The 21,593-nt window shown below is 43.1% G+C and overlaps 1 protein-coding gene across 2 annotated transcripts in view; it reads left to right on the top strand.

Moving 5' to 3' along the window:
- Window positions 1-985: 985 nt before the first annotated feature.
- bin3 (bridging integrator 3) overlaps window positions 986-21,593 on the top strand; it is a 40,971-nt gene continuing 20,363 nt past the window's right edge. Inside the window, exons 1-4 of one of the 2 annotated variants that reach the window (XM_014160141.2) lie at window positions 986-1,130; window positions 9,138-9,186; window positions 11,699-11,739; window positions 19,401-19,462. In XM_014160141.2, coding sequence (XP_014015616.2) covers window positions 1,123-1,130; window positions 9,138-9,186; window positions 11,699-11,739; window positions 19,401-19,462 — 160 coding nt within the window. In that variant the 5' untranslated portion in view covers window positions 986-1,122. The remainder of the gene's footprint in view (window positions 1,131-9,137; window positions 9,187-11,698; window positions 11,740-19,400; window positions 19,463-21,593) is intronic. The other variant, XM_045703109.1, reaches the window with a different exon arrangement.

Below are 21,593 nucleotides of genomic sequence, written 5' to 3' on the forward strand. Positions count from 1 at the left end.
CGAATTACTACCTCAGGTCAATTTCTAAATAGCGACGGGTTGGCTTTCATTTGAATGATAGGTTAAAGGCTCTTTGCAGTCCAAAATGCAATTTTCCTGTGTTTTGTATATACACTACCGTTTAAAAGTTTGGGGTCACTTAGAAATGTCCATGTTTTTGAAAGAAAAGCAAAACATTTTGTCCATTAAAATAACATCAAATTGATGCGAAATACAGTGTAGACATTGTTAATGTTGTAAATGACTATTGTAGCTGGAAACGACAGATTTTTTTAAATGGAATATCTACGTTGGTGTACAGAGGCCCATTATCAGCAACCATCACTCCTGTGTTCCAATGGCACGTTGTGTTAGCTAACCCAAGTTTATCATTTTAAAAGTCCAATTGACCATTAGAAAAGCCTTTTACAATTATGTTAGCACAGCTGAAAACTGTTGTTCTGATTAAAGAATCAATTAAACCGGCCTTCTTTAGACTAGTTGAGTGTCTGGAGCATCAGCATTTGTGTGTTCGATTACAGGCTCAAAATGGGCAGAAACAAAGCCCTTTCTTCTGAAACTCGTCAGTCTATTCTTGTTCTGAGAAATTAAGGCTATTCCATGCGAGAAATTGCCAAGAATCTGAAGATCTTGTACAACTCTGTGTACTACTCCCTTCTCAGAACAGCGCAAACTGTCTCGAACCAGAATATATATAGATATATTATCTCCATGCTTCCACATCTGGGCTGAAATCAACAGAGACCAGGATGAAATCCTCAAGGTCCTGGATCTCTTTTATTTCTGATCTTTCCTTGATTTGAGCTAATCTATCGGAAGCATAATTTCGTCAAATGTATTTTCTAAACTATAATATAACATTTAAAACAAAAAAATTACATTCTGAACAGACAATCCCACACAAATAGTTTTATCTCGAGCGATCTCTATTTTATATCCATGTTACCCAGTGTGCCGTGCAGGCCTTTCTGCTTTCCGTAGTTAAAATCCCCTTGACCACCACGTGAACACAAACTACCGTAGCCACTTCCTGATTACTTAATCTATTATTTTGTGTGAAAGGGAATGAGGTTTGCTGAGAGAACAGCTGCCCGTTGAAACTGGATTAGAAATTCAGACAAAATGAGCTGGTATGTATTTTGATAAGACAGCTAGCTAAACGAAAGACGAATTCACCTTTAAACTAAGAGTTTGTCTCGACAAGTGACAGCTCAATTGTTAGCTAGAGAATTTAGGCTGTGTGGCTTAGCTTTCAGTAAAGTAATCTAGAACTGATCAAGCTTTTTACAAATATATTATACAAATTAGCTATGTAGCTAATGTCGTAATAGATATAGCGAATAGTATGGGTCCAGTTGCCTTGCAAAATCGTCAACTCATTATCAAAGGCTAGCATAAGCGCACCTAGCTAGCGACCTAACGTTGGCTATCTATTTACATTCGCAATCTAACTACCTTAGGTCGCAGCCAACAGCTAACGTTGGCTATCTATTTACATTCGCAATCTAGCTACCTTAGCAAGCTAACTGTTGGCTTGCTTACTTCAGCTTGTTAGAGTAAGTAAGCGGCTAACTAACTCTTAACTAATTTAGCTAACCTATCATCTAGTTAGCAGATATCGTTTCATGCCAGTACTAAGAAACGTTAGCTAGCTAAGGAATTTAAATCCGATGTTTACATTGCAACTTTGGAGTTACATTCTTAGCTAACGTTCGCTAGCTGGCTAGGTAAGAAACGTTACCAGCTAGGCAGCAACATTTCACCGTAGCCTAAATGTGTAGATACCCTTACAGGCAATACAGAACAGTACATTTTCCGTACACGTTAGCTAGCCCCCACCCCTTCAGACCTGTCTTTGATATATGTAGGGGACTTATTGGGTGGAGATCTTTGGTCGTTTCTTGTGCTTCTGTGACGGCCTTCCCATTTGCATGTCTAGAATGTGCCAGTGATGAAATAATCAAGATAGCGTCACACGGCTGAGGATCAATAGCTGGCAGGCCACGCTTCCATCAGAAGGCACAGCCAATATGACGCGAGTGATTTGACTCAGGGGTCATCAGAACAATCACACTCCTAATGTACTCAACCAGCTTTCTGTACTCCATGCAATAGCCCCAGTTAATTGTATCCCCTTGCCGATGGTTCCAACGTATTCATTTGTTCTAGCTGTAGCAGCATAATTTCTGTATTTGTATCATGCAGAGCCAGTAGCTGTGATGGTAAATAAGACTTGTTTCTCTGGGCATGCATACCTCTAGACTAGAGTGACGTCTGTAAGGAAAAAGCTTAGTCCTTGATTCTTGAAGAATATAATTTATAAATGCCTCATTAGCTTAGTTCAACTGTCCTACCACATCAGAATCCAAAATATAAGCTTGCTTTAATCCAATGTTTGTAAACAATGTAAATGTAAACACTGTATAGAAACACACAGTTATAACTATCATTTTGATATCATGGTTGGTCAGTCCTTGCATCCGTAGCTCGGCTTGAATTTGAGTTGTTGCGTTTCTCTAGCCCTATCCCTCAGCTTTTTACCAAAACAGTGGTGGGGTGACTGCTTTGTGTCCACTGAAGTTTGCCCCTTTAAGCAGTAGGCCTACACCTAGCCAGGACAAACGTATTATCACGATTTTACTAATCACAACATCAAAAAAATTAAGTTGTTTTTACCTGATAAAGTAGAATCCTGTTGGAAAATGTTAGGTACCATTTATATTCCCAAAACATACATTGAGATTTATACTGTTGCTGCTTCCTGTTGTCATGGCTTTTTTATGTAAAACACCAGTTTTATATGTCCAAATTCATAATAATGCTGAAATAAGTTGTGATATTTTGAGAACCAATACATGAAACATACTCCCTACACACACGTGCCACACTTGTTCAGATTACTTGTATTTTGTTAAATTAGTACCTTTACTACCTTATAAACTGCACACGCACCAATATTTACCAAGCGGTCACTCAAGATTGGAAATGATTAGCTTGTTCTACTGTAATCAATAACATGTGCAAATCACTCAAATTGATATTGTATTGAAATCAATGGAACTGGGACAATAACCGCGGCGACATGTACAGTTTGCACTCTTCTAACAGATAAACCTTAATGAACATATGTCTGTTGATGGATGACAACCTGTCGTAGCCATTTATCAATATATCTCTATGAAAATTATTTTTGCACGATGGCCAATACGGAAAGCAAACAACACTTTTTTGACTGGATAATTTAAACGAATTACTACCTCAGGTCAATTTCTAAATAGCGACGGGTTGGCTTTCATTTGAATGATAGGTTAAAGGCTCTTTGCAGTCCAAAATGCAATTTTCCTGTGTTTTGTATATACACTACCGTTTAAAAGTTTGGGGTCACTTAGAAATGTCCATGTTTTTGAAAGAAAAGCAAAACATTTTGTCCATTAAAATAACATCAAATTGATGCGAAATACAGTGTAGACATTGTTAATGTTGTAAATGACTATTGTAGCTGGAAACGACAGATTTTTAAAAATGTAATATCTACGTAGGCATACAGAGGCCCCTTATCAGCAACCATCACTCCTGTGTTCCAACAGCACGTTGTGATAGCTAACCCAAGTTTATCATTTTAAAAGGCTTATTGACCATTAGAAAACCCTTTTACAATTATGTTAGCACAGCTGAAAACTGTTGTTCTGATTAAAGAATCAATAAAACTGTCCTTCTTTAGACTAGTTGAGTGTCTGGAGCATCAGCATTTGTGTGTTCGATTACAGGCTCAAAATGGGCAGAAACAAAGCCCTTTCTTCTGAAACTCGTCAGTCTATTCTTGTTCTGAGAAATTAAGGCTATTCCATGCGAGAAATTGCCAAGAAACTGAAGATCTTGTACAAATCTGTGTACTACTCCCTTCTCAGAACAGCGCAAACTGGCTCTAACTAGAATAGAAAGAGGAGTGGGAGGCCCCGGTGCACAACTGAGCAAGAGGACAAGTACATTAGTGTCTAGTTTAAGAAACATATGCCTCACAAGTCCTCAACTGGCAGCTTCATTAAATAGTACCCGCAAAACACCAGTCTCAAAGTCAACAGTGAAGAGGTGACTCCGGGATGCTGGCCTTCTAGGCAGAGTTGCAAAGAAAAAGCCATATCTCAGACTGGCTAATTACAAAGAAAATATTAAGATGGGCAAAATAACAGACACTGGACAGAGGAACTCTGCCTCGAAGGCCATCCGCAACTGAGGTTGGAATAATACTGTGAGAATGAGGATGCCCTTTAATAAGAAATTACTTCATAATATTGAAATAAAAATGGCTGCATAGGACCTTTTAACCGTCAAATCCATGAATTCATGTGAGGCCAGAGACATTTATTGGAAGCCACCGTGGTCTGAAAATGACAGCTGCATTCTAAGTCCCACTACAGACTTGCACGTATGACAAAAACACTGTTACTAAACCAAAGATATTCATCTGTTTTATGCAATCGATTTTGTGAGATCGTGATGATAAACTTTAATACTAACATCACCAATCTGAGGTAAAAAGGGTGTTTATTTCTTGTAAATCTTGTGTGATGAAAACATTAGTCTGTGTAATGTAACACGTTCTGTCCACCATAGAGAAATTAGCGTAATATAACAATTAAATATGTCGATTCAATATTTGTATGTATGATAGTAAATGTAGCCATGAAGTGATGCACCTGGTCAGCAACAATGTTCAGATACGCTGTGGTGTTCAAACGTTGCTCAATTGGTATTAAGGGACCTAACGTGTGCCAGGAAAACATTCCCTCCACCATTACACCACCACCACCAGCCTGTACCGTAGACACCAGGCAGAATGGGGCCATGGACTCATGTTGCTTACGCCAAATCCTGACTCTGCCATCAGCATGACGCAACAGGGACTGGGATTCGTCAAGCCAGGCGATGTTTTTCCACTCCTCAGTTGTCCGGTGTTGGTGATCGCGTGTCCACTGGAGCCGCTGCTTCTTGTTTTTAGCTGATAGGAGTGGAACCTGGTGTGGTCGTCTGCTGCAATAACCCATCCGTGACAAGGACTGACGAGTTGTGCGTTCTGAGATGCTGTTCTGCTCACCACTGTTGTACTGCGCTGTTATTTGTCTGTTTGTGGGCCTCCTGTTAGCTTGCATGATTCTTGCCTTTCTCCTTCAACCTCTCTCATCAACGAGCTGTTATTACCCACAGGACTGCTACTGACTGGATGTTTTTTGTTTCTCGCACCATTCTTGGTAAACCCTAGACATTCCAGGAGGCCAGCTGTTTCTGAGATACTGGAAATTGTGCACCTGGCACCAACGATCATACCACGCTCAAAGTCGCTTAGGTCACTCGTTTTACCCATTCTAACATTTAATCGAACAGTAACTGAATGCCTCGATGTCTGCCTGCTTTATATAGCAAGCCACGGCCGTGTGATTCACTGTCTGTCGGAGCGAATCATTTTCTTGAACGGGTGGTGTATGTAATAAACTGGCCACTAAGTGTATATCTTCCTACTTTAACATGGAGAGAGTTAAAAATGCTCCTAAAATATAACCAGGTACCCTAGACTAGACGGTCCATAGGGTCTGTGCAGCAGGCTGAACATTTGACATCCCTACTACACCATCAGCCATATTGTTGTGTGAACCACAGTAGAACTCTGGGAAAATTGGGACTATTGTGCTTCATTTTATAAGAAAATAGTTAGGGCTATAATTTTGTAAGGACATTTAGGCTAAATATAAAAAATGAAGGCCTAAGACTTTCTATAAATTGGCCCTTGCCTACTCCTTGATTAATGAAGTGAAAGTATGCCTTATGCCTATAAGTTTATTGACCTATAGGCTAAGCATTGTATTGCTGTTTTGAATTCAAGTATTGGAACATGTCCAAAGATGCTAAACATGATCATTTTTGACCTGATATTTATTCTATAGAATAATCCCCCAAAACATGCCATCTTATTTCTCAGTTGTTGTACCTGAAATCAAGGCCTAACCTATTGTAGTTTGAGCACAATGTGGTGCTGTTGTTGTGCTTGGCTTGCTGTAATCACGGTGCAGTGTTCACTTAGACTAATAAGCTGCAAGTCTGTCCATCGGGGAGAAGGTTGTGCTCTCTAGTTAGCCTACCTAATGTAGCTCTGTGCAAGCTGTCTTTCCTGCCCTTCTTTGACTAGGTCATGGGATCAGGGCTTACAGCTAACCAAAGTTTCTAAATGTACAGGCCTCTACTAAAATGGCACAGTGTGTGAAGAAACATAACAAACGATTCCCACAGCATAGACCATCCTCCTTCCTCTACCCCTCTATATAGCCTACCATTCTCTGGATCGCTTTGGGAATTTGAGCAAATAAGGCAGTGTCCACATAGGCTAAGCATACTTATTAACAACAGCAGTCTATGACCTATTGTGTTACAGTGGGCTAGATTGTATGTTCTACTTGGCGAAGATCTTTTGTATTGAAGGGTTAAAGATATAGCCTAGATTACAGTCAGGGTGTTTTGCAAGAGCTCTAGCAGGCCTTGTTGCCTTAATGATCTTCCCTTCTTTATTGGAAAGTTACTGCATGTTTAACAAACAGTTGACATATCATAATAGTCCTTGTGAAGTCTCCAGATTGTTGCTCAGATAGTTAGGCCTAGTTACTCCCATAGTGGTCTGGTGATGCGTTGCATGTAGTAAAATGAGTCACCCTGTGGACCACAGGAATTTCAGTGGGTGACAAAATGTAGTTTTCCATGATGGTGTTGGCACATCAGAAGTATGACATAGGTGAAACTATGTTTTCCTCCTGAAATCAGCCATTTCAACCTTAGAAGTTGGACTTGATCTGATATGACAAAGTGGTTTATGAATTGGATACATTCATTTTTTTTCTTAACATTGCTTTACTCTAGGAGTCATAAAGGGAATCAAAGATCATTTTTCTCCTAGAGCTTTACCAGGGTTAGTTTGACAGGGACTTAATACTCCCTCCTGCCAGTGAAAACAGCCTTTCTGTTGTAATTTGGATTAAGCCAATTTTACTGTTGCCTCCCTTGGCTGTATTGGGATTTCTGATTGAGCCGTCATCTAAGGGAACTGCCACACACACACACATCAGTGGCGTTTCCTGGTTGCACAACGATGCCCTACCTCACACCCTCTCCTTTCCATCTCATTAGTCTACACACCTTTCTTTTGACGCAGCTGCTGCCTCACAGAGCCTGTCAACTGCAACCGTCCATCATGTGCCTTGGATGTTGTTAGTGTCACATCAATGACATCCTACAGCCATGTGCAGTGGCTATATAAAGACAAAGTTTTCTTCCTCATGGATTCTGCATCATTCTGGTGATTTAAGTAACAACTTATGTAGCGAGTCATGGTTATGAAAGTTGGTTTCAGGTGGATAAAAAACTGATGGCATTAAGACAAGGTGCCGTTACCTATCAAAACTAGCATCAGATGTCACAGTGTAGGCCTATTTTACGTATCAGCGTTTCCCCTAGGACTTTTTTCAGCAGTGGTGGCAAGGGTAGGGGGATGCATTAGAGGTTAACACGGGGGAGTGAAAATCCATTCCTGTCTCTTCTTATCCTGTCAAAATGTTTCCCTTACTTTGTTGAAAAGTTAGAACCCCAGAACTTTCGGGTCCCATCCTGATAAAAATCATTCCCGCCCGTGCTCATTTTTACGCACAGAAATCAGAAATAACTTCCTCCGTTAGCCACTCATCTGTCTGTCCCGCGCTCTGTGTGCGAGTAGCCATAGCAACTGCTCCATTTGGCAGCTGCTCAACGCTCACGAGACAGTGCCTGCCCTACACACACGGCTGATAACAACCACATTACGAGATTTTGGCAATGAAGGCAGACCTTACACTTACCCAGAGTCGGACGAACGCAATTCCTCTCTTGCAAGCTTCGTCATTCACTGACCCATGTTGGCATCTGAGGTAAAGTAGTGACTGCAGTGATGCGTGAGAGTGAGCTGATGATAGGGGGGATGGGAGAAATGACCATTTTATATTTTATAGATTTTTATTAAGTAAACTATATTAGGGCTACAATTTTTCATTTTTATCAAATTGTATTGGTCACATACACATATTAAGCAGTTGTTATTGCGGGTGTAGTGAAATGCTATTTATGTGCTGTTCGTTCCTGTGGACTGTCGATCCTGTCCCGAACTTGACTCTAGAACTTGACTCCCATTCCTGCCGGAATCCCGTGGGATCTGCGGGAATCCTGTTCCCGTGTCAACCTCTAGTGTGCATTGCTACTAGTGTTAGCGCAATGACATGCTAGCTGTTCCCATAGACTTCCAGTCATTTGAGCCAACGACTCCATATAAAAGCTTGTCTCGGACTTAAATATATTTATCTTTTTTTTTTTTTATTACATAATTTTTGGTAGCAGTGGCATGAATTTAATTAATATAGAGGAAAATTGCATATGGATGTAGCCTAATGCTTAATCTAACCACATAACCATTACACCATTAATACCATTTAGGAATCTTAATCTTCTATCAAACGATGAGTAGGCTAACCTTGGATCTTGTCATCATACTGGCGTTGAAGTTTTTAATAAACCATAGGCTTAGGCTGTAGACTGACTGGGGGCTGTCAGGAGTGCAGAGTGATGCATTGTGAGCTGCCTCTCTGCAGTCTCAATTCACAGCAATCTGTCAGGCTATGGCCATTATATCAAATCAAATGTGGGCCTGTGTTTGATGTGGGCCTGTGTCTGATGGGGGGGGGGAGTTGCAAGTTGCAGGAAAGCCACTAGGAGCAGAGGGAACTGCAACTTCTAATTAGTGATATCCGCTAGCAATGGAAGCCAGATGTGGTGACAGGAAGTCAAGGCACAGGGCTCCTGAAACGCACTTCAAGGCCAGGGGTTAACAGCATTGCATTTGGCTGGCTGTGACTTAGCCATAGGATACACTTGTTCACTTGGTCCCACTTCACAACACATTATTACCTACCAGTCAGAGTACCTGCTGTGGTCTGCCAGCCCTTTAAAAATGCCTCTCATTTCAGTTAAATGTCAGTGTTTGGATGTGTTAGATTGTCTTTGTGATGTGCAGAATGTGGTTGTACATGTATGTGTCTGTCCCACCAATTGATCATGTTGTCTGCTTCCAGGATGCCCTTCAAGATTGGACAACCAAAAAAGCAGATTGTTTCCAAAACAGTAAGTGTTCAGTATTCTCTCCTCTCCCTGTCCCTAATTTACAAAAGCGACCTAACATGCCAATATAAGAGCCTCATATTAGTGTTGCACCTTCAACACCAATGAAACCAGACAATAGATTATGAAATCATGTATAATTTCGCTAGACACTCGCTACCAGGCTTTATTTAGCTTGATGGTTTATAGAGGCATACTGGGATCTTACGATTCACTGTTTTAGTGATGCGTGAGAGACTTTCAGACTGCAACAATCCAAGCTTGATATTTGTACCTCTTTAATGGGCTAAGGCTAGGCACTCTGGCCCAACCAATTAAAAATAGGCATTTGCATTTTGTTGTGAGAAATGTAGGCTATGTGTTTTAAATATGAGTGTCGTGGTGGTTCTGGAAGAGGATTGACATTTTCTTCTGGAAGACAAATTCAGTTTTAGCTTTTAAACCATGGATTTAGCTTTGAGGGCGAGCACCCCATCCACACACTGTACTGGGTAGTGAAGGAGTTAGGCTTAATTCATGTCTATGTGGCCTGGGAGTGACTCCATAAACCTTACACAATGTTTCAGGTCCCACAGAATTTAATGGACAGCAGTTACCCAGCTTCTACTTCCAATCATTGATTCTCCAAAGGAGCCTATAATCAGCACATTCAGAAATGTTGTTTAAAAATGTGGAGGAAACCCAAAGGAAGTCCCTCATCCTGACCAACTACATTTTTAACTTGTTACCCTTGGATTTTCAGAAATATCTTGATATTGTATAAGGCGTATGAGTCTAGGTTCACAAAATGAGCATAGTGTACTAGAGGTAACCACCAGTAAATTGTCAGACAAGTTACTGTACCTTCATCAATGAACCTGGGAAGTGAGTCTGTGGGGTGTCAATTTGTCCAAATCATATGAGGGGGCAGAGGTAGCTGCCAGTGAGTGGGCACCCTCCTTAGGGGAAAACCACTTCCACAGTAATTTGTCTGACTGTGGCCCAGCAACAGCAGACAGTAAGAACGGGCTCCTGGGTAGCTTCCTGTGACATCCCAGGCCAGACCCAGGGAGTGGGCTAGAGTACAGGGAGCCCTGTGGACAGCCCTCCCTCCGGTGACAGACTGGCAGCTGCCTGTTTATCCAGAAGCCCACAGAACCACAAAAAAGAAACCCCTGCTACCTCCATAATCAGCACTGGCCTGTTCAATCAGTCTAGTCTGATCTGAGGCAGAGGAGGGTGTGGGCTTTCAACCAGACCTCTAGAACTAAAAACATGAAACAAATTAGAGGAACTGGAGTGACTTCTAATTGTCCAAGGACCAGGGGGAGCCAGTCTGTGCTCAGATTATGGGTTTATTGTTGGGCATTTCCATTGAAAAGGACCCATGAGCACAAGTTCCATATCAAATTGGGTGTCAAATGAAAGCCAAGGGTAGGGTTGCAAAGGGAGGGTATATTACTGGAAACTTTTGAAGTTTACCAGTAAACTACCATAATTTTGGTATCTTTCAAGGATTTTAAGTAATCAATCACAAGACATCTAGTGGCCCTTTTGGGTACTTCAGATTATCACAGCTGTCTGTAATTATTTTTGGCCCTCTGTGTGGCCTTATCACATGTAAAATGTCTGAAATAATTCAAAAAATGGAATGACAAAGCTGTAAAATATTATCCTAAATATAAACCATCAACATAACGAATACCATTGGTGTTTAAATTAGGGTTTCAGCAAATATCTTTTTTGAATTTTTTTTAACGTTTTTATTTTACTATGTCTATGTATTTGTTGTCAATGTTTTGGCGTCAATCTGGTGGCAGTTGTGAAAAAAGTCAATAGTTGCAGAGTTATTAGAAAATAATGCCATTGTTGATTTGGTGTTTTTTTCATTAATTAGGCTATTTTCTCTTGAACCATATGGTCTATCTACTAAAAACTCATAGACAATATGAACACAGATATTAAAAATTAATGCTACTGTATATATTAATACTTTTTTTTTAAGTTATTCAAGTATAAATTACCAAAGTTACAGTAGATTGCCTTTCTGTTAATTACCAAAATTACTGAAGATTCCGGTAACTTTAGTAAATTACCAGTAGCTTTGCAACCATAGCTAAGAGCCTATATTTTGGGGAAATTAAGGCATAGTATGCTCTGTGATTTCAAAACTTGTGGAACATGAGAATGACTTTCATATACATTACCAGTCAAAAGTTTGACACACCTACTCATTCAAGGGTTTTTCTTTATTTTGACTATTTTCTACATTGTAGAATAATAGTGAAGAGAAACTATGAAATAACACACATTGAATCATGTATTAACCAAAAAAAGTGTTCAACAAATCAAAATATTTGAAATTCTGAGTCAAAGCGTAATTCTGTTGCTGTGTAATTGACCTCTCCAATAGCAGGGATATTTAGTATTCGGTAAGCACATGTTAGGACTATAATGGAACAACATTGACTGAACAGACATGAACACAAAGATGATAATGTTGTATCTAACAATGAGTTTCAATGTGTTTTTACAGGTTGAAAGAGACTTTGAACGAGAATATGACAAGCTCCAAAAGTAAGTTTGTTAAAGATTTAATTTGTGCTCAGTTTCCCATATGTATTGACTGTGCATCATTATTGCAGATGAACACTGAACTGACACAGACTACAAGGCATTATGACTGCTATTTTAAGGGCAAATATTCCATTGATTTGTGGAGTTGAACACACGTGTGTGTTCTCTCTCAGGGCTGTTAGGCTTCCACATCAACATTTAAATAATTGTTTTCAACGGGAAAGACAATGTTAGACTCAATCTTTCACATCTCTCTTTTCAGACCCATGCAGAACTGAGTTGGGTTACACAATATAGATTGTTTGTGTGTAACCAAGTAGAGAAGTGTTCAAAGCATTCTGTTGCCCAAGACCTTCCGTGAGCTAGCACATAAGAGGCCCTCCCCTGCTGTGTGTCTTAGGTTAAAGAGACTCCCCGATGGGCCTGCAGACTGAGTGGGAGCGCTTCAAGGTTTCGTTGAGTAGGAGACATGGCACCACAATATACCTTACACATGATGAGTAAGAGAAGCAGGCATATACAGACGTCTTGGCACTCCCTTCTAATCCATATCAGGAACTCTTAGTGGACGTAATTCTGCCATCTAGCTCTTTGGACTGTTGTTGAATTCAATATTTCTATTAATTTGAGTGGAAATATAACCAGTGTCATTTAAAAGACCTCTCGGGGTCCAATTTGGCAAATTATTTTATCATCCAATGCCTTCCACGTTAAGTCTTGCATCTCTAATCCCAGAGTAGTATTTTTTATTTATTTTTTACCTGAGATCAGCTGCTAATTCCATACTCCTATGGCATTATACCATAGCAGCAGGGAGTGTAGAGAGGCTGGCTGTTGGCGGCAGTAGAGGGCAAACTGTTGGGGCACACAGCGGTGAGTAGCAGCAGCTGCTTCAGCAGGCATCCATTAACACCTTGTAGGAGCAGACCTCTGGCACACCTGGCCGACATCCAGAAGAGCCCTCCTCAGCCTTCACACTCTCCTGCCTCCTGTCAGATAAAACAGATTGGACAAGGAAATGGGAAAAGCGTTGTTGTTCTTTCAGTCCCCCTCCCTTAATGAATCCCTGAAAACTAATGTGTCAGCAGTCTCCTGGGAGTTGCTAAACAGTCCCTCGTTTCCCTTAATTGATATAATGAACGACACACGATACAGCCTCCGTACTCTCATAATTGCCATTTTAACACCCATCATTTGAATGAATTTGGAGGGATGATTAAAGACAAATGCTTATATGCCAGAATTTAGTTGACCGAAACATGAAGCAATCCTAGTATTTTTAATTAGCTAAAGGGATGTCATAATAATGTGTTTTATATAAAATCAATGGAATTTGTAATCCTATTGAATGTCCCAGTTCATACAGTGCCTTCTGAAAGTATTCAGATCCCTTGACTTTTTCTGAATTTTGTTACGTTACAGCTAGTGATGCACCGATGTGCCATTTTTGGCCGATACCGATATCCGATATTTTCCTTGCCAAACAAAACTAAACGGTACCAATAATCGATATTACATTTTTTTTTGCGGCCTTTTAAGCATTCTAGTACAGTTAACTAGTTAACACACACACACATGGACGCAGCGGTCTAAGGCTCAGTGCAAGAGGTATCACTACAGTCCCTGGTTCGAATCCGGGCTGTATCACAATTGGCCCAGCGTCGTCCGGGTTTGGCCAGGATAGTCCGTCATTGTAAATAAGAATTTGTTCTTAACTGACTTGCCTAGTTAAATAAAGGTTACACACACACCACACTAACCAAAAAGTTATTTTGTTGGCAGTTACATATGTCCCCATTACCAGTAAAACATAATCAAAACCTATTTCTTTCATTTACTTGCTGTGCGGTTTCATTGTTCAGTCGTTTCATTCTCAACCAGGATTTCTATGGAACGCCGTTTGGGACTTTGCGTGTCAAAAAAGAAAACAGTGACCAGTAGATAACACTCTTTGACGTGTCAAATAAGCTTGTTGACCAATCAGGACCTGAATATGACTGCACGTCACATAATAATTTAACGTGTTCATACATTTTTTACATAGTGTAATAACTATCACTTGTATTTCATGCCACAACGATTCATCAATACGTATGCTACGATACTGGTAATGTTGTCTCGCGCACCAACAGTGCTGGTCATAAAAAAAAAAAAAGCTAGCTAGCTCATAGATGCAAACAATGTTCTTTCCCAAAAACATAGCAAAGCAACAATCTGTTTCATTAGCTATAGTTAGCTAGCTAACTATATAGCTAGGTGTCATCATCTAAAATAACCCTAATTTATAAGACCAGTTTTTATTTGATTAATGGTCGGACCCATCTATATGAAGCTAGCCACAATAAGGATTAGCCGCAATAGTGGACTTTGCGGTTAGCCTTCAAAATAAAAGTATGGCATAGGTACCAAGCTAAAGCTAGCTACCCCAGAAGTTGCAGTCGAACAAAAGATGCGTTATTACCAACGCGGTATTGTAAACACATCGTTCATGGCCACTGTTTGTTTGTTTGCAGACTTTTTCTGTACAGCTTTGACAGTGCTACAGTATCTTTTTTGACATGCAAAGACCCAAACGGCATTCCATAGTATGTATGTCTTGAAGCTAACAGCAGTGACGCTATTACTGTGTAACTCCGCTAGGGCAACATCTGACAAATAGCGCACTTGGTAGTGTGTACCGGTGCTCGGCCAGTCGGCGAAAACCAACATCACTCACGACAGAGAACGGTTGATTGTCAAGGGCAATGAATTCCATCATCTTGGCTTTAATGGGTTTCGCCTTTTGAGTTCTCTCGCTGAAATGTTCTTCCTCTTTCAAATGACTGCACGATCCACACAGCAGACATTGTGAGCTAGGTTATGAATGCTGTGTTGCACATGTAGCGCAAACTGCGCAATATAGGTATGCACGTCAGCTTCAACATCGGCGTTAAACTAGACATCTAGTTGACCGATATATCATGCATCCCTTATTCTAAAATTTATGAAATGCAATTTTTTCCTCATCAATCTACACACACTACCCCATAATGACAAAGTGAAAACAGGTTTTTAGAAATACCTTTATTTGAGCTCACTTGCATCCTGTTTTCATTGATCATCCTTGAGATGTTTCTTCAACTTGATTGAAGATAAATTCAATTGTTGGACATGATTTGGAAAGGCACACACCTGTCTATATAAGGTCCCATAGTTGACAGTGCATGTCAGAGCAAAAACCAAGCCATGAGGTCGAAGGAATTGAGCTCAGAGACAGGATTGTGTTGAGGCACAGATTTGTATACCAAAACATTTCTGCAGTATTGAAGGTCCCCAAGAACTCAGTGGCCTCCATAATTCTTAAATGGAAGAAGTTTGAAACCACCAAGACTCTTCCTAGAGCTGGCCGCCCGGCCAAACTGAGCAATCGGGGAGAAGGGCCTTGGTCAGGGAGGTGACCAAGAACCCGATGGTCACTCTGACAGAGTTCCTCTGTGGAGATGGGATAACCACCTCTGCAGCACTCCACCAATAAGGCCTTTATGGTAGAGTGGCCAGATGGAAGCCACTCCTCAGTAAAAGGGGCATGACAGCCCGCTTGAAGTTTGCCAAAAGTCACCTAAGGGACTCTCAGACCATGAGAAACAAGATTCTCTGGTCTGATGAAACCAAGATTGAACTCTTTGGCCTGAATGCCAAGCGTCACGTCTGGAGGAAACCTGATACCATCCCTACGGTGAAGTAAGGTGGTGGCAGCATCAGGCTGTGGGGATGTTTTTCAGCGGCAGGGACTGGGAGACTGGTCAGGATCGAGGGAAAGATGCCGGAGCAAAGTACAGAGAGATCCTTGATGAAAACCTGCTCAAGACCTCAGACTGGTGCGAAGGTTCACCTTCCAACAGGACAATGACCCCTAAGCAACAGCCAAGACAACTCAGCAGTGGCTTCGGGACAAGACTCTGATTGTCCTTGAGTGGCCCAGCCAGAGCCCGGACTTGAACCCAATCGACATCTCTGGAGAGACCTGAAAATAGCTGTGCAGCGACGCTCCCCATCCAACCTGACAGAGCTGGAGAGGATCTGCAGAGAAAAATTGGAGAAACTCCCCAAAAACAGGTGTGCTAAGCTTGTAGCGTCATACCCAAGTAGACTCAAGGCTATAATCGCTTCCAAAGGCGCTTCAACAAAGTATTGAATAAAGGGTCTGAATCCTTGTGTAAATGTGATATTTCAGTTTTTTTAGTTTTTTTAATACATTTGCAAAAGATTCTAAAACCCTGTTTTTGCTTTCTCATTATGGGGTATTTACATTTACATTTACATTTAAGTCATTTAGCAGACGCTCTTATCCAGAGCGACTTACAAATTGGTGCATTCACCTTATGATATCCAGTGGAACAACCACTTTACAATAGTGCATCTAAATCTTTTAAGGGGGGGGTTAGAAGGATTACTTTATCCTATCCTAGGTATTCCTTAAAGAGGTGGGGTTTCAGGTGTCTCCGGAAGGTGGTGATTGACTCCGCTGTCCTGGCGTCGTGAGGGAGCTTGTTCCACCATTGGGGTGCCAGAGCAGCGAACAGTTTTGACTGGGCTGAGCGGGAACTGTGCTTCCTCAGAGGTAGGGGGGCCAGCAGGCCAGAGGTGGATGAACGCAGTGCCCTTGTTTGGGTGTAGGGCCTGATCAGAGCCTGAAGGTATGGAGGTGCCGTTCCCTTCACAGCTCCGTAGGCAATCACCATGGTCTTGTAGCGGATGCGAGCATCAACTGGAAGCCAGTGGAGAGAGCGGAGGAGCGGGGTGACGTGAGAGAACTTGGGAAGGTTGAACACCAGACGGGCTGCGGCGTTCTGGATGAGTTGTAGGGGTTTAATGGCACAGGCAGGGAGCCCAGCCAACAGCGAGTTGCAGTAATCCAGACGGGAGATGACAAGTGCCTGGATTAGGACCTGCGCCGCTTCCTGTGTGAGGCAGGGTCGTACTCTGCGAATGTTGTAGAGCATGAACCTACAGGATCGGGTCACCGCCTTGATGTTAGTGGAGAACGACAGGGTGTTGTCCAGGATCACGCCAAGGTTCTTAGCACTCTGGGAGGAGGACACAAGGGAGTTGTCAACCGTGATGGCGAGATCATGGAACGGGCAGTCCTTCCCCGGGAGGAAGAGCAGCTCCGTCTTGCCGAGGTTCAGCTTGAGGTGGTGATCCGTCATCCACACTGATATGTCTGACAGACATGCAGAGATGCGATTCGCCGCCTGGTTATCAGAAGGGGGAAAGGAGAAGATTAATTGTGTGTCGTCTGCATAGCAATGATAGGAGAGACCATGTGAGGATATGACAGAGCCAAGTGACTTGGTGTATAGCGAGAATAGGAGAGGGCCTAGAACAGAGCCCTGGGGGACACCAGTGGTGAGAGCGCATGGTGCGGAGACAGATTCTCGCCACGCCACCTGGTAGGAGCGACCTGTCAGGTAGGACGCAATCCAAGCGTGGGCCGCGCCGGAGATGCCCAACTCGGAGAGGGTGGAGAGGAGGATCTGATGGTTCACAGTATCAAAGGCAGCAGATAGGTCTAGAAGGATGAGAGCAGAGGAGAGAGAGTTAGCTTTAGCAGTGCGGAGAGCCTCCGTGACACAGAGAAGAGCAGTCTCAGTTGAATGCCCAGTCTTGAAACCTGACTGATTAGGATCAAGAAGGTCATTCTGAGAGAGATAGCAGGAGAGCTGGCCAAGGACGGCACGTTCAAGAGTTTTGGAGAGAAAAGAAAGAAGGGATACTGGTCTGTAGTTGTTGACATCGGAGGGATCGAGTGTAGGTTTTTTCAGAAGGGGTGCAACTCTCGCTCTCTTGAAGACGGAAGGGACGTAGCCAGCGGTCAAGGATGAGTTGATGAGCGAGGTGAGGTAGGGGAGAAGGTCTCCGGAAATGGTCTGGAGAAGAGAGGAGGGGATAGGGTCAAGTGGGCAGGTTGTTGGGCGGCCGGACATCACAAGACGCGAGATTTCATCTGGAGAGAGAGGGGAGAAAGAGGTCAAAGCACAGGGTAGGGCAGTGTGAGCAGGACCAGCAGTGTCGTTTGACTTAGCAAACGAGGATCGGATATCGTCAACCTTCTTTTCAAAATGGTTGACGAAGTCATCCGCAGAGAGGGAGGAGGGGGGGGGGAGGAGGATTCAGGAGGGAGGGAGAAGGTAGCAAAGAGCTTCCTAGGGTTAGAGGCAGATGCTTGGAATTTAGAGTGGTAGAAAGTGGCTTTAGCAGCAGAGACAGAAGAGGAGAATGTAGAGAGGAGGGAGTGAAAGGATGCCAGGTCCGCAGGGAGGCGAGTTTTCCTCCATTTCCGCTCGGCTGCCCGGAGCCCTGTTCTGTGAGCTCGTAGTGAGTCGTCGAGCCACGGAGCAGGAGGGGAGGACCGAGCCGGCCTGGAGGATAGGGGACAGAGAAAATCAAAGGATGCAGAAAGGGAGGAGAGGAGGGTTGAGGAGGCAGAATCAGGAGATAGGTTGGAGAAGGTTTGAGCAGAGGGAAGAGATGATAGGATGGAAGAGGAGAGAATAGCGGGAGAGAGAGAGCGAAGGTTGGGACGGCGCAATACCATCCGAGTAGGGGCAGAGTGAGAAGTGTTGGATGAGAGCAAGAGGGAAAAGGATACAAGGTAGTGGTCGGAGATTTGGAGGGGAGTTGCAATGAGATTAGTGGAAGAACAGCATCTAGTAAAGATGAGGTCAAGCGTATTGCCTGCCTTGTGAGTAGGGGGGGAAGGTGAGAGGGGGAGGTCAAAAGAGGAGAGGGAGTGGAAAGAAGGAGGCAGAGAGGAATGAGTCAAAGGTAGACGTGGGGAGGTTAAAGTCACCCAGAACTGTGAGAGGTGAGCCATCTTCAGGAAAGGAACTTATCAAGGCGTCAAGCTCATTGATGAACTCTCCAAGGGAACCTGGAGGGCGATAAATGATAAGGATGTTAAGCTTGAAAGGGCTGGTAACTGTGGCAGCATGGAATTCAAATGAGGAGATAGACAGATGGGTCAGGGGAGAAAGAGAGAATGTCCACTTGGGAGAGATGAGGATTCCAGTGCCACCACCCCGCTGGCTCGATGCTCTAGGGGTATGCGAGAACACGTGGGCAGACGAAGAGAGAGCAGTAGGAGTAGCAGTGTTATCTGTGGTAATCCATGTTTCCGTCAGCGCCAGGAAGTCTAGGGACTGGAGGGTAGCATAGGCTGAGATGAACTCAGCCTTGTTGGCTGCAGACCGGCAGTTCCAGAGGCTGCCGGAGACCTGAGTATTCTGTGTAGATTGATGAGAAAAAAAACAATTCAATCAATTTTAAAATAAGTAACATAATTTGGAAAAAGTCAAGGGGTCTGAATAATTTCTGAATGTACTGTAGGTTATTTTGCAGGTGTTTATTTGTAGCATTCTCGTTCGACTGAGATCCCAGTAAGACTGTCAGTGAGCTGTGTATAGGCATTAGTGATTTGATCAGGCTGCACACAGTGGACCCTTTTTCTGTACTGCCCTCTGCCTACCCTAGCTGCTGAATGCAAACACATGATCCTACTGTCAGTTTGCTCTGTAGATGCTTAACTGTACTTGGACCGATACTTACAAAATGTTATATGCTGTATTATTGTGATATCCAAGAACGTGAACTGAAAAAACTACATTTCCCTTATTTTACAGGTTGGAAGATCAGACAAAGAAGCTCCACAAAGACATGAAGAAAAGCACAGAGGCTGATATAGGTGTGTTGTTGACACATTGTTTTATACACTGCTCAAAAAAATAAAGGGAACACTTAAACAACACAATGTAACTCCAAGTCAATCACACTTCTGTGAAATCAAACTGTCCACTTAGGAAGCAACACTGATTGACAATACATTTCACATGCTGTTGTGCAAATGGAATAGACAACAGGTGGAAATTATAGGCAATTAGCAAGACACCCCCAATAAAGGAGTGGTTTGGCAGGTGGTGACCACAGACCACTTCTCAGTTCTTATGCTTCCTGGCTGATGTTTTGGTCACTTTTGAATGCTGGCGGTGCTTTCACTCTAGTGGTAGCATGAGATGGAGTCTACAACCCACACAAGTGGCTCAGGTAGTGCAGCTCATCCAGGATGGCACATCAATGCGAGCTGTGGCAAGAAGGTTTGCTGTGTCTGTCAGCGTAGTGTCCAGAGCATGGAGGCGCTACCAGGAGACAGGCCAGTACATCAGGAGACGTGGAGGAGGCTGTAGGAGGGCAACAACCCAGCAGCAGGACCGCTACCTCCGCCTTTGTGCAAGGAAGAGCAGGAGGAGCACTGCCAGAGCCCTGCAAAATGACCTCCAGCAGGCCACAAATGTGCATGTGTCTGCTCAAACGGTCAGAAACAGACTCCATGAGGGTGCTTTGAGGGCCCGACATCCACAGGTGGGGGTTGTGCTTACAGCCCAACACCGTGCAGGACGTTTGGCATTTGCCAGAGAACACCAAGATTGGCAAATTCGCCACTGGCGCCCTGTGCTCTTCAGAGGAAGCAGGTTCACACTGAGCACGTGACAGAGTCTGGAGACGCCGTGGAGAACGTTCTGCTGCCTGCAACGTCCTCCAGCCTGACCGGTTTGGCGGTGGGTCAGTCATGGTGTGGGGTGGCATTTCTTTGGGGGGCCGCACAGCCCTCCATGTGCTCGCCAGAGGTAGTCTGACTGCCATTAGGTACCGAGATGAGATCCTCAGACCCCTTGTGAGACCATATGCTGGTGCGGTTGGCCCTGGGTTCCTCCTAATGCAAGACAATGCTAGACCTCATGTGGCTGGAGTGTGTCAGCAGTTCCTGCAAGAGGAAGGCATTGATGCTATGGACTGGCCCACCCGTTCCCCAGACCTGAATCCAATTGAGCACATCTGGGACATCATGTCTCGCTCCATCCACCAACGCCACGTTGCACCACAGACTGTCCAGTAGTTGGCGGATGCTTCAGTCCAGGTCTGGGAGGAGATCCCTCAGGAGACCATCCGCCAACTCATCAGAGCATGCCCAGGCGTTGTAGGGAGGTCATACAGGCACGTGGAGGCCACACACACTACTGAGCCTCATTTTGACTTGTTTTAAGGACATTACATCAAAGTTGGATCAGCCTGTAGTGTGGTTTTCCACTTTAATTTTGAGTGCGACTCCAAATCCAGACCTCCATAAATTGGATTTCCATTGATTATTTTTTTGTGATTATTATTATTATTTTTTTTTGGTCAGCACATTCAACTATGTAAAGAAAAAAGTATTTAATAACATTATTTCATTCATTCAGATCTAGGATGTGTTATTTTAGTGTTCCCTTTATTTTTTTGAGCAGTATATTTTGATCAGTCTCTGGAAAAAACATTCCCACTGCTCATCTTTTCTTTCATGCACAAATCTTCTTTAAATCATTAGCTTTCTCTCATTCAATTCATCTCTTTCACACTCTCGGCATACATTCACTGACACCTTAATTGTTGTTGCCTGTCAGGTTTTTCAGGGACAATGTCTCTTGTGCAATTTTGGAAAATGAGTTTAGCCTAATTTCAGTAGCCCTTAAAAATAAGCAATGTTTCTCACGCTCTTCCTACTCATAACTTTTAGCCTACATTCTGTTTTACATTTCTGCTGCTAAGAAAGATATTTATTTTTGGTTGGAGCTTTTGGAAATGGAAATGGGTATCTTTGGGAGGAGCAGTAGCAGAAATTGCCCCTGGTAGCGATCTACTCTGAGGGTGGAGAGGGGAAGGATGGGGGAGCGAGGAGCTTCTTCATTTCCTCTGCTTTGTGCTCTGGAATATGGGATGATGCCTCAAAGTATCAGAGCTGTCAACATCTTGTTATAATTCATGGATTCCATCTGTTGCAC

The sequence above is a fragment of the Salmo salar genome, chromosome ssa20 (genome assembly GCF_905237065.1).
Source record: "Salmo salar chromosome ssa20, Ssal_v3.1, whole genome shotgun sequence".
In the NCBI taxonomy this organism is placed as follows: domain Eukaryota; kingdom Metazoa; phylum Chordata; class Actinopteri; order Salmoniformes; family Salmonidae; genus Salmo; species Salmo salar.